The sequence below is a fragment of the Mustelus asterias genome, chromosome 3 (genome assembly GCF_964213995.1).
Source record: "Mustelus asterias chromosome 3, sMusAst1.hap1.1, whole genome shotgun sequence".
Classification (NCBI taxonomy): Eukaryota; Metazoa; Chordata; class Chondrichthyes; order Carcharhiniformes; family Triakidae; genus Mustelus; species Mustelus asterias.
Genome location: NC_135803.1, coordinates 128,564,891 through 128,578,939, shown reverse-complemented (window position 1 = coordinate 128,578,939; position 14,049 = coordinate 128,564,891). Strand labels below are relative to the sequence as shown.

Sequence of the window (14,049 nt, the reverse complement as noted above, 5' to 3'; positions counted from 1 at the left end):
TTTCTGATGTAATGGCTGGATAACTACTAATTTATTACCCTCTCCAATGAGAATATGAAATGGTACCAATAAGACACATTTATTTTTAAAGAGACCAGTTTTAAAACTAATCGCTCCCCACAGTAATTAAACTTTTAATGATAGATTTTTTTGATTACCACAAAATCCATGTTTGCAGACTAAAATTTACAAAACACTAAAAGACAAAGCCTGATTATCTTTGCAGGATTATAAAAGTCATCTTAGCTTCAATTTCAACAATATTTTAACATGACTGATTAAACCAGACTTAGTGACATTTACAAAAGAGCACGGTACTGCTATGAAATTTTGTACTGGCATAAAATCCAAAATGAATTTTATCAATTTGAAACAATGCCTGTGCTTATAATAAGGTTGTGAAATCTCTCGTATGGCAGGTAGATGCTTGATGAAAGAATAATCCAAGTACCCCTATTATGTAGCTATTAATTGTTCCAAGTAAAATGGTATACAAAATCGTTTATCTATTTCTGGACCCTCTGAAATAGTGTGAAAAAAATGCTTGCCTATAGTATCATTATAATAGCTTCTCGTGTATTTGTAACTATAGGGAATTCAATTTTAATTGTTTGAAGTAAAGAATTGCAACTATTTTTGCTTTTCCAGAGGATTTTGAGGTAATTGGAAGTGCGCAAGTTGCAGACCACCCTATGTCCCATACTCCAGATATAGCTGCAGGATGCAAAACCATGTCTCAAACACACAAGCTCAAAAAGAAGCCAAGTGAAAAGACTGCAGTGACTGAAAAAGAAAATGTTTTGCTCTCTGATGATTCATACAATCAATTTGCCAGAACTAAGAAAGGGAAAAATGAGAAACGTCCAGAATGGAATACTAACAAAACAAGTAAGAGATATGTCCCTGCTTCAGAACGGTATCCTAAAGGCTTACAAAGAGAGAGAGAAGAGAAAAAGATGAAAAGACAGATGGAACTGTTGCAGTTGTTGGTAAAGAATGCTCCAGAGCCTCGAGCTAAGAAAAAGCAGTCCCCAAAGGAACCGTCAGCAGAGAGACTGCCTTCACCTGTGGTGCCAGCACTACAGGCAAAAGTAACTGTTGCTGCATTACCTCAGCCTGTAGAAAAACAAGGACTGTCTGTTCTGCAACAGGTAAGGAGGTCAATTTATTGTAGCAACGTGTTCAGAACTACAGTAAAAATACATTAGCTACCTGTTACCTGTGCTATGGAAACTGGTGACACATGGAAACATTTCCATGCTTCTGCACTTGTGATAATTATCTGAACGGTTTTAAAACGTGAAACATGATTTGAAGATCCCCTAATGCCTGCTGGGAGGGAAAGTGCTGCTCAATTTGAAATAGAAACTTTCTAACAAGAAGTAGTTGTGTTGTATGCTTCATGTATACTGTGCTGGCCAGTCCAAGTCGAGGTAAATTTGGGATATGGTTAGTGACATCCCTGTCCCCAGGCTAAGTTAGGTTGGGAGAAAAATCAGACTGGGTTCCAGTTAAGAATTACTATCCTGTAACTAAAAGTTAGCTATCTTCCAGTATTTACTGTCCCAGCTCACGAATGAGGAATGGCCATTTGATTGGTGTATGCCAGGGTTGCTTAACTCAACCTAAGGCCACGCCTTCTGGAAAGGAGAGAATTGTTATACTAAATCTGGTACATAAACCACGAATATTTACTGAAAACTCACATCATAGAAACCCTACAGTACAGAAGGAGGCCATTCGGCCCATCGAGTCTGCACCGACCACAATCCCACCCAGGCCCTACCCCCACATATTTTACCCGCTAATCCCTCTAACCTACGCATCACAGGACTCTAAGGGGCAATTTTTTTTAACCTGGCCAATCAACCTAACCCACACATCTTTGGACTGTGGGAGGAAACCGGAGCACCCGGAGGAAACCCACGCAGACACGAGGAGAATATGCAAACTCCACACAGACAGTGACCCGAGCCAGGAATCGAACCCGGGACCCTGGAGCTGTGAAGCGCTGTGAAGCAGCAGTGCTAACCACTGTGCTACCGTGCCGCCCTGTCTGTCCGTCTGGGAAATTCTGTAAGAAGTCTCACAACACCAGGTCCAACAGGTTTATTTGGAATCACGAGCTTTCAGAGCGCTGTTCCTTCATCAGGGAAATTGTTACACACAAATGCCCATATTTTGCTCTTGTATCAGTTGGTGATATGGCTGAGGTTGACTTAGGATTACCTCCTCACCCTGTCTGTGAGAGTGGAAGACAATGACAACCCAACACTGATAAAACTGCCAGGAAAATGGCTCAGGGGGAAATATCAGCAGACAATGAGTCAAGGATCTGCCTTCAGGCAATGCACACATGACATGACATCTGGTGTTATATGAGGAAAAAAATGTTTATATGCAGTTCTTGGCTCTGGCTACCAGGAGGTTCTATTGTGCAATTAATATTCTGAAACTGCTCCATATCATCCAGACTGCTTTTTTCTCACATTTGTCTTAAGGTTTTTTGTGCCCCAAATGCCTTTTTGACTGGTATTTTTTTTTAAGACATGATAATCCAGCTGTAGTACATTTCCTATTCTACATCATTTCTGCTCTGCTAGCTACAGTCCAAAAAATTATTGTGCCATTGGGAAGATTTGGCACTGCTGTCTGCTCCTTGATCGCCTTCCCTCATTCAAAAAAAAAATGACCTTTCCACTTTTGGGCCTGTTCTGGGACCATTCTCTCCTGACAGCCGGCTGATGCATTAGCATTCTTGCTGTGTGTCTGTGCACCATCAGAATTCACCCACCCAACCTTCCTTCAAAGACTGCTACTCCTCAACTGTCAGCATGTACTGCATTCTGCTATGGGGAAAATGTTTCAATGAACAATGGGCAACAACTGGCTTTGAGCCTATGTGCACGATGCCAGGGGTGTCTCGGTGTGGTACAGGTGAAATAGAAAAGATAACAGAAGCAGACTGAAGAAACTGCACTTCCTTTCGCCCAGCAGGGGGTGGTGTCCAGCTTGAACCCCATAATGACATTGAGGTTGCAGTTTTACACTATTCCTGCTACAAAGTAAATATATACAATATATATGCATATATCCATCTCAATGTTTTATATATAAGTAGTATAATAACAAAAGACATAATAATGATGCAATCCTCTACTGTCTCCAACATAGCATTTGGGAGCTTGAGGGTGTGTGTTTCTACACACTCGGATGGAAATTTTATTTCATTAATAAGGATGTCTGTAAATTTGTAAAACATCATTTTCTATTTCCCTGAATACTTTAATTGAGCAATTGAGTTAATCTGTTTTCCAGTTTGTTCTCTCGTTGTGAAGGTTCACATGCAAACAATCGAAAAAAAGTTCTGTATCTTTCAAAACTGCAATTAATTTTTAACTTGATTGGTAATAACTCTATTTACAGGATGACCCTGCCCTAAGGAGCAACTCAAACAGTAGAGTACCTGCTGACAAAGGTTACAGGTTAGTTTTGCTGAAGTTTCTGTTTAGATTTAGCAGAGAGTGATTTTATTCTGCCATGGGGCAATGAGTAATTCAGTACAGAAAACATTTAAAGGGGAAAAAAAGTCCGATTGTTCTTTATTTCTCAAGAACTAATGCCTGTGCACACTGGCATCTAAAGGAGGATGCTTATTGATTGACCCATATCACTTGAGTTGTAACAGACAGAGGCTCCAACTGAACCACAGACTAAAAATTGTAGGTGGCCTTCATGGAAGCTAGGTAAAGAACTCTCGCTGTTGAGTCCAGAAAGCTGGAAAGTGCCCAATCATCAGACCAAGAAATAGGAACAGGAGTAGGACATTCAGCTCTTCGAGCCTGCCCTGCTGTGTAATACGATCATGACTGATCTAACACTACATCTACTTTCCTGACTTCTCTCCGTAACTCTTAATGTCCCAACTGATTAAAAACCTGTCGATCTGAGCCTTGAAAATGCTTAAGGATTCGGCCTCCACACCTCCCTGGGGTAAAGAATTCCAAAGATTCATCATTCTTTGAGAAAATAAACTATTTCTCAAATATTAAATGAGCACCAGCTTGTTCTGCAACTATGCCCTCTGGTTCTATACGCTCCCATGAATGGACATATCCTCCTAACATTCACTCTGTCTCACCCTAAAAATTTCTTATTCGTTTCAATCATCATCCTTCATTGTTCTGAACTCTGCGTACAGATCCACCCTGTTTAATCCCTCCTCACATGGCAGCCCTCCATACCCAAGATCATCCCAGTAAACCACCTTTGCAATACATCTTTTCTTAAACAAGAGGACCATAATCAGAAAGAGGTTCCTTGAGCTTGTATTCAAACACCACAGCAGGTTGAGGACAGAAATGTGAGTGTGTAAGCAAGATGGTGAATTAAAATTGCAAGCAACTGGAAGCTCAGAGTGATGCTGGTGGACTAAGTGGAGGTGTACTAGAAAGTGGCTACCCAATCTCCGTTAGGTCTACATAATGTAAAGGAGAGCAAGTTGTGAGCAGCAAATAAAATATATTAAATTGAAATAAGTACAAGTAAATTGTCGCAGGAATGTTTGGGGTCTTGGACAGTGAGGAGAGAGGAGATAAAGGGCCAAGAGTTACTTTGCTGTGATTGTATGGGAGGGTGCTGTGGGAAATGGATGAAGTGTTGGGGGTGATTGAGGAGTGGAGCGGGATAATGTGGAGGGATGAGTTCCTTTGTAATGTTGACATGGAGAGAAGGGGAGATTTGATTCATGGTGACATCATGCCGGAGGTGATGGAAATGGCCAAGGATGATCCCAGAGGATTGCCCTTTCTTTCCCCCATCCCATGTTTACATGCACTGTTTAATTTCTGCCCTCCCAAGTCCCTTACCCAACTCTAGAGTACTTTTTGACCCTTTTAATCTCCTGCAGTCATTCCAGTCTTGGCTTCCCATTAGATACGCTTATAACTTGTTCTTTCCTTGGCATCCACCAAAGGGCCCATCAGAGTACTTGTTACTGCTTTCTTGCAACAGCAATCCCACCTGCCCCATCCTATTCGCCAGTTGACTTCCTGCCCAGCGTGTCCACTGGGGGCTAATCTCATCGATCTCCTTCCCTTTGATTGCTGGCCCTATGGACTCAGCTAATGAATCAGCTATCACCACACCTCTCCCCACCTCCCTCCAGAATGAATTTTCACAATGTTTTTTCAATAGAAACTTGGCTGAGAGATGATATAAATGAAGCCTCTGTGCCTGGTAATACCTTCCACTATTTGCCCCAGACTGTCATGATTACAATGTAGCTTTTACCACCAAGTCGTACCTTGTTTGTCTCCCTAGTCCTCTACCACTTTCTCCTCTTGTTGAGTACCTCATCTTGTTCCCCTCACTTCTCATTTGAAATCGTATTCCCTAAATAACCATTTAAATACCATACATTTTCTCAGAGCTCTCTTCACTGCTTTCATAGAATCATAGAAACCCTACAGTGCAGAAGGAGGCCATTCGGCCCATCGAGTCTGCACCGACCACAATCCCACCCAGGCCCTACCCCCACATATTTACCCGCTAACCCCTCTAACCTACACATCCCAGGACTCGAAGGGGCAATTTTTAACCTGGCCAATCAACCTAACCCGCACATCTTTGGACTGTGGGAGGAAACCGGAGCACCCGGAGGAAACCCACGCAGACACGAGGAGATTGTGCAAACTCCACACAGACAGTGACCCGAGCCGGGAATTGAACCCGGGACCCTGGAGCTGTGAAGCAGCAGTGCTAACCACTGTGCTACCGTGCCGCCCACAACGGAACTTCAATCGTCAGCATTTTGTGGAAACAGGGTCAAGGAAGCAGAAGGTGGGCCACATTGACAAAATAAGCTTGGAGGGAGCACAAGGGTGGATAGGAGAGAAACTAGAAACAACTGAGTTCAGGGATTGAGTAGAGAAGAACCTAGGTTTGCCTTAATAGGCTCGGGGAAAAATAGGGAACAAGAGAGGTAGATGTCCACAAGCCCCTTGCATTTGATGGAGGTGAGGGTTGGGCTTTAAGAAGACAGTTTGCGGCAGAGAAAAGAAGCCAAGGATATCTTTGCATTCCAGAATGATCCTAGATTCCCTTTCCTCCCAACAACTTCTTGTCCTCATTGATTTCAAACTCCATCTCAATTCACCACACTATCCTCCTATCCTCTCTTAATCTCTCCCTCCAAATAAACTGTACTTAACCTTCCCATCTCGTATGTATCCTATCATGTCAATCACGTGCAACCATTATTGATCACTTCCTCGTATCACTCTGCACCCACATCCCCCTTTCCTCTCCTAACCCCACTTCCTTCTGAGTCCGCGCCACCCAGATAAATCTCCTAATTCACTTACAGTTGCACTTCAAAAATCTCAACTGACTCTCCATTCACCACAGTGTTTCCTCAGTTGCCAATCTTTTCAACCGCACCCTCACCTCCATCTTTGTTTTAAAACCATTACTCCTCCCTGTCCCACCCTCATCTCTGTTCCTTTAAACCCAAGGGATCGGACTTAAATGGATATGACAACTAATTCACTATTCACTGGTCTGACTGGACCACATAAAACAAAATTGGGTCATTCTCTCAACTACCAAAACTGCTTTTTTTCTAGGATCATTCTGGAATGCAAAGATATCCTTGGCTTCTTTTCTCTGCCGCAAACTGTCTTCTTAAAGCCCAACCCTCACCTCCAACAAATGCAAGGGGCTTGTGGACATCTACCTCTCTTGTTCCCTATTTTTCCCCGAGCCTATTAAGGCAAACCTAGGTTCTTCTCTACTCAATCCCTGAACTCAGATGTTTCTAGTTTCTCTCCTATCCACCCTTGTGCTCCCTCCAAGCTTATTTTGTCAATGTGGCCCACCTTCTGCTTCCTTGACCCTGTTTCCACAAAATGCTGACGATTGAAGTTCCCTTCCTGGATCCTTATCCAATTAATGCTTCTTTCTCCTCTGGTACAGTCTCCCCCTCCCCCCCCACACCCCGCCACTCTCCCCAAGCCCTTTCAAATCTGCCATTGTCATCCTCTTCTTTAAAAGCAACCCTTGAACCTACCATCATCTCCAATCTCCCTTTCCTCTCCAAAGGGCTTGAATGGGCTAACATGTCCCAAATCTGTCTATGGTTGTTGGAACTCCATGTTTTAATTCTTCCAATAAGGTTTACAACGTTACGTACTAAAAGGGCTCTTGTCAAAAGTCACAAATGACAAATCCTCTGTGACTGACAAAGGTAACCTATGCCTCTCATCCTTCTCGACTTCGATCTGTCTGCAGCCATTTTTGGTTATTGAGATAGCTTACTGAGAAAGATTGCAGGGGGAGGTAATTTATGTATTTGAAGGCTGCAGATAAGTACTCTGAGAAAAAAGCACACTTCAGAATCGTGACAACTAGGATAGTAGAAAGGCACACTTCATAAAGCACAGAACTTCCAAGGTTGAAAAAACCTTGTACACGGCACGGTGGCACAGTGCTTAGCACTGCTGCCTCACAGCGCCAGGGACCCGGGTTCAATTCCTGGCTTGGGTTACTGTTTATGTGGAGTTTGCACATTCTCCCCGTGTCTGCGTGGGTTTCCTCCGGGTGTTCCGGTTTCCTCCCCCAGTCCAAAGATGTGAGGGTTAGGTGGACAGGCCATGCTAAATTGCCCCTTAGTGTCAGGGGGGCTAGCTAGGGCAAATGCATGGGGTTATGGGGATAGGGCCTGGGTGGGATTGTGGTCAGTGCAGACTCGATGGGCCGAATGGCCTCCTTCTGCACTGTAGGATTCTATGATTTCTATGATCCAAAGATAAATGGTTTCTCCTAAAAATGCAATAATATTCTACTCCACATGATACTTAAGATATTTATTAAGGAACTGAACTTTATAGTGTTGGGTTGATGCTAAACTGTTTTCTGTTTGGTAATCTTGCCTATAGTATTACATTTAAACCATGTCGAAAGTAAATGCCAAATTAAAAAATGAACTGGTATATGAAAATTCAAGCATAAGTAATAGAATGAGAAATATTGATTTAATAAAAGTTTTTTTCTCTAGGTCTGTATCTCCACCAATTCCTGCACTGAGAAACAAACATCTCCCAATGGAGCAGAAGGAACTTCATGCAGTTCCAAACGTAAATGCAGGTGAATGGTGCCAAAGGACTCCAGCTGCGAATGAATTAAACAGTGACAGACCGCCATCCTCAAACTTTGTTCCTTATGTGCGCACAGATGAAGTGTACCATTTGGATCCTGATGCCCCGATGTCAAGGCCTTCAACACATGACCCACTGTACAAACATTGCAATGGTATTTATGCAATTTTGTTTTTAATTTAGGAGCTCATTTGAAAACTGTTAAAATATTGTACCTCTGGACACCAGTTTGCCAAATATGCCTGCTGGAGTCCTGGCATCCATTTCTCAATCCATTTAATTCTTGAAATTGCCACAGTTCAAAGTGCCTTTCTTGGCTTACTCTATAAGTGTAACATTCTTTCAACAGATCCATTAAAATGTAAATGGTTCTGTCACAACTTACAGTAAATTCTCAGGTACAATTAATCATTTTTAATAACCCATACATGCACTGCTATTGTGTCTTTTTTACTTTAGAACATATTTAAATTGCAGGGAACGTTTATTGAGTTCACATACACAAAGTAATTGATTTCCATAGTAAGAATGCACTGAATTATTTAACCATCTTGAAGGTGATAGATGTGAAATTGTATCAAGTCCAATTTTGATAGGCATATCCAAGTTTTCTACTGCACTCTTTTTCAGTAACAGATCACAAGCAGCATCAAAGCTCTAGTTCAAACCATCCAAGAGATCCTCTTCTGAACCCTGATCTGGTGAGAAACCGGGAACGACAGCAAGCTATTCTCAAAGGGCTTTCTGAGCTTCGCCAGGTAAGACTCATTCCTTACAGGAGCTACTGATGCATCTGTATAAATTTTAAACATTGTAGCTGCTAACTTTCTATATCAAGCAGTCTTATTGCTCATGCAGTTTCAAATCAAATAAAATCAGATGTAATTTGCGATTCAGCACTTTAGCTACTGTCTTACTCAATTATTTACAGCCACAATTGTGGCTTCCTAATCGTGACTTTCAGTTTTTGTACTTCTGTGTCAACACAGACTTGGTGGACCGAAGGGCCTGCTTCTGTGCTGTACTGTTCTTTGTACTTCCACTTTACACAAAGTAATATCTCCCCACTTCCATCTTCCACAAATTGTAATTCACCACCCAGGCCTGGCCCAGGACATGGTTCTAACCAAATCTATCACAGATCCTCTGTAGCCGCAAGTAAACTGATGGAGCTCCATAAAACAAAATAGCCTGAACTATAAGTCAGCACTGAAATAATAACACGATTTTAAACTGTTAAGGTTCTTTTAAGGTAAGTGCTGCTGGAATGTTTTTGTATTAAAACTTCGGTACTTGATTATTCTTTTGATTTACTGTCATTTAGTGACACCATAAAGTACTGGAAGAGAAATGATACAATATAATCCAATAGCGGACCAACTTGGGGGATGAAAGCAAAATATAAAACATGCCTCTTTTTGAAATAATTAAAGAAAAAGGTTGGTTAATTTTGGCCAGGACATGCTGACTGAATGAGAGAATGGGTGGCAGTTTTGATCAAGAAGATAAGTAAATCGAGTCAAATGACTGAGTGCATTAATGGTACCAGTTGATATAAACTGCCAATGAAAGAATGTGCTTTGAAAAATACAATTTCGTAAGATGGGATTTTGGTAGTCAGTAAGTATGGGAGGGAGGTGGCGGAATGTGTGTTGATGTTAAGAATGGTAGAGAGCTATAGATGCTATATTTTTGTTTGGACACCATAGTGCCAATGCAAAGATGAAAGGGTACAAGTATTGCAATGAAAAAATTTCATTTTCCACAATAAACAAGAACCACAATTGCCTGAAATCCATATTCTATTTTGTTTTTAGGGTCTGATGCAGAAACAGAGGGAGTTGGAAACTGGTCTAACGTCCAATGCTGTACATCAAAATGAACAATATTCAATACCTTCTCAACATTTATGATCAGTTTGGAGGACTTCAACTTCTCCCTATCCTTCACCCCAAGGCTGCAAAAAAATCCTCCAACAATTCGAGTTTGCATTTATGGATAAAATAGTTAAAAGCACTTTTATAGCACTAGATAGCTGTAGCCAATTGGATATTACTGTGGGCTGCTATTTAGGTTTTCTTTAATAGTGTTATCTATAAAGTTTAAATATCAAAATGCCAAGGATGTATCCATGGTCAAGTTGTACACTGAGTGCTATATGGAAAGTTGTGTAGTCTTGGGTATAACTGCACAAAGAAACTTGCATTTACAAAGCACCTTACTAAGTGTCTCAGGATATCCCAAAGTACTCCACATACAATCATTTGCATACACAAATGGTGTTGATTTTAACTAAGTATCTACAGGCCTAACAAGAAATTAGCCAGCCTCAGGGTACATCATTTACTGATGCAAATGACAGGCTGCTTCATTATTTGATAGGGATGTAGCTTCCAGGGTACCCTTGTGTTGTTTTCCCTATATGAACAGGAAAGGTTGAAGGGAATTGCTAATTAGATTACTCCCAAATATATTCTTCTCAAGGTGAGCAATGTTGGAAGGATTTATTGGCCAACTCTGCTTTCTTGAACTACTGGAGTTCTTGTGGTAAATGAGGCTTGTGTTGAAGAAAGGCTGGCCCATGGAAATTTTATCCCCTCAAGTCTAATTTTGAGAGATACCGAATGCTTCCCTTCTTTGCTAACAGGTATATTGATAGAACGTTAATGATGTTCATTATTTCTCAGTGGCAAAATAAAGTGGATCTGAAGTATTAATGTGAAGGTTTGCATTTACAAAGAGAAAATAAACAGCCAAATCATTCAGGATCAGATTCCTGTGTTCCAGTAGCCAATTACAGAGTAGCATTAGTGAAGTTCATCACTGGCATGCAGGAATTTGAACTGGGTGAACATAAAAATGGCAGATACATGTTTCACAAACACGAAACAATCATTAAGCTTCAATTTAACTACTTGTAATGTCAAGGTTTTTAAGGTACAACCATTAAATGTGTGCTGACGCCCAGTTTTATAAAAGGTTATATTTAAAGGGAACTTCAATTTTGTGTGATTCAATTAGAAATATCTTATTTATGTAAAAGCATTGTTTTAACCAAGAGTGAAATAAATTGTGCCAATGATCTCCACAACTAATGCTTTTTAAGGCTCTTTTATAATAGATCATTTATTTATTTAGCATTTTCTTCCAGGAAGGATGTCTTTATCCTCTTGTTTGCTTTTGTGCTGATGTTTCTGCGAGTGTGTCTCCACAGCAGAAATCTGGTCATCTCAGTAGAGTGGGATTGAAGCTGTGGTGTAACTTTTGGATCTTGTTTCCCTTCCAATATCATGTGCCAAAACACTTAAAGCAAAAGTGTTCTAAGTTGCAATGGATAGCATTGACAAATTGAGGAAAAGACCAAAAACGTACTCAATATATAAGACAAAGAACAGATTAAATCTATCCTATAAAATAGGGTAATAAAATTTGTATCAAAATAGGGAATACCTTATTGAAGTAAATTACAAGGAGGGCTCTGATGAAATGGCAGTATAACAGTTCAAAAATAACAGTAATTATATTAATTAATGCCTCCTTTGTGTGAATAAGATTTGAAACTCTTCTGCAAATTGCAGCCTATGCTAGATCAATTCATAATTTTAAATCTGGGATTGATGCAATTTTGAATTTGCCATATGGAGTAACGGCAGCTGGATGGAGTTAAGTTGCAGAGATCACCATGATCTCATTGGATGGCTGGTCAGGCTTCAGGGAGTTAATGGCCTACTCTTGAAAACACAATATCCAGACTAGTTGAGTTTTATTCCTGATGGTTTTTTTAAAATCATGGTTTTCAGCAAAGCAAATTGCTTTGAAAAGCTGTTACTTCTCTTTAAAAACAATGCCACAAAAGCATATAACACTTCTGTGGAATCAAATCAGGAGGACAACAATGATGCAGTTGGGATTGGAGAAGGGAGTGTATCAAGTAAACTTTAGAATGAAATATGAACCAAGTGAGGTTGTTGCACAGAACCATCTGCATGTTAAACAATAAAAGCTGCAGCTAAATAGATCAAGAAGATCAGAGCAAAGTCCAATTGCTATTATGTAGTGAAGAACTATGCATTGGAGCTAATCAGTCCCCTAGCTAAACTATTGTAATAGAGCTGCACGTACTTGGCAATGTGTAAGAATAAAGTGGTGTTTTACTCAATCCACATTATTATCCCATGAGGCAAGTGAAAGGAGCATGTAAGCAACACCGACACTTAGTGTTAATCAAAACAGAAAATGATGCAAACAGTTAATCTTTTAGGTCTGCAACCTATCAGAGTCAAAGAAAGTCAGAAATGATGGGGGTGGGAGGCGTTAGAAAAAAAAGGAAAGTTCCGTGATAAGGTTAGAACAGATGTAATGACAATATTTCGTGCAGTTGGATGACCAGCCATGATAATGAATGGCAGAACAGGCTTGAAGAGCCAAATGGCCTATTCTTGCTCCTGTTTCTGATACCAAAGATTACAAAGTAAAGCAATTGAGAGAAAAAAACTAGCAGAACGGGATGCAATATAGGTTATTGCATATGATAAAGTTGGGTGGGAGGGTAAGCTGTGATCAGGATGCAGGGATGCTTCAGTGTTATGTGGATAGGCTGAGTGGGTGGGCATAAGCATGACAGATGCAGCATAATGTGGATAAATATGAGGTTATCCACTTCAACTGCAATAATAGGAAGGCAGATTATTTGAATGGGTGTAAATTCAGAGATGTGGACACTCAGCGAGACTTTGGTGTCTTTGTGCATCAGTCACTGAAAGTAAGCGTGCCGGTATATTGGCCTTCATAGCGAGAGGATCTCCAGATGCAATTCTACAACTCTTCTGCTTCATCCTCGACCACAACAGCTCCACCTTCAACAACCAGTTCTTCATCCAGATGCACGGAACAGCCATTGGGACCAAATTCACATCTTAATATGCCAACATCTTTATGCACAGGTTCGAACAAGACCTCTTCACCGCACAGGATCTTCAACCGACGCTATACACTAGATACATCCATGACAGTTTCTTCCTTTGGCCTCATGGCGAACAATCATTGAAACAACTATATGATGACATCAACAACGCACCATGGACTACTCTCCAGAATTGGTTGCACTCTTGGACACACACATCTCCATCAAAGACGGTCACTTCAGCACTTCACTGTACCACAAGCCCACAGATAACCTCATGATGCTCCACTTATCCAGCTTCCACCGAAACACGTTAAAGAAGCCATCCCCTACGGACAAGCCCTCCGTATACACAGGATCTGTTCAGATGAGGATCGCGACAGATACCTACAGACACAAAGACGCCCTCATAAGAACAGGATATGGCACTCGACTCAGCGATCGACAGTTCCGACGTGCCACAGCGAAAAACCACACCGACCTCCTCAGAAGACAAACACAGGACACGGCAGACAGAGTACCCTTCGTTGTCCAGTACTTTCCCGGAGCGCAGAAGCTACGACATCTTCTCCGGAGCCTTTAACATGTCATCGATGAAGACGAACATCTCGCCAAGGCCATTCCCACACCCCCACTTCTTGTCTTCAAACAACCGCACAACCTGAAACAGACCATTGTCCTGAGAGAGCAAACTACCCAGTCTTCAGGAGAACAGTGACCACGACACCACACAACCCTGCCACAGCAACCTCTGTAAAGATGTGCCGGATCATCGATACAGATGCCATCATCTCATGTGAGAATACCAGGTACACGGTACATACTCTTGCCAACATTGTCTACCTGATACGCTGCAGGAAAGGATGTTCCGAGGCATGGTACATTGGGGAGACCATGCAGACGCTACGACAATGGATGAATGAACACCGCTCGACAATCACCAGACAAGAGTGTTCCCTTCCAGTCGGGGAATACTTCAGCAGTCACGGG

General features: G+C 41.3%; 1 protein-coding gene across 4 annotated transcripts in view; it reads left to right on the top strand.

Moving 5' to 3' along the window:
* Positions 1 to 11,247, top strand: part of ccdc66 (coiled-coil domain containing 66) — a 70,936-nt gene extending 59,689 nt beyond the window's left edge. For 3 of the 4 annotated variants that reach the window (XM_078209611.1, XM_078209610.1, XM_078209612.1), the window contains exons 15-19: positions 649 to 1,151; positions 3,427 to 3,485; positions 8,057 to 8,310; positions 8,787 to 8,914; positions 9,974 to 11,247. In XM_078209611.1, the coding sequence (XP_078065737.1) occupies positions 649 to 1,151; positions 3,427 to 3,485; positions 8,057 to 8,310; positions 8,787 to 8,914; positions 9,974 to 10,069 (1,040 nt within the window). In that variant the 3' untranslated portion in view covers positions 10,070 to 11,247. Of the gene's footprint in view, positions 1 to 648; positions 1,152 to 3,426; positions 3,486 to 8,056; positions 8,311 to 8,786; positions 8,915 to 9,973 lie in introns of those variants that run through there. The other variant, XM_078209613.1, reaches the window with a different exon arrangement.
* Positions 11,248 to 14,049: the final 2,802 nt, after the last annotated feature.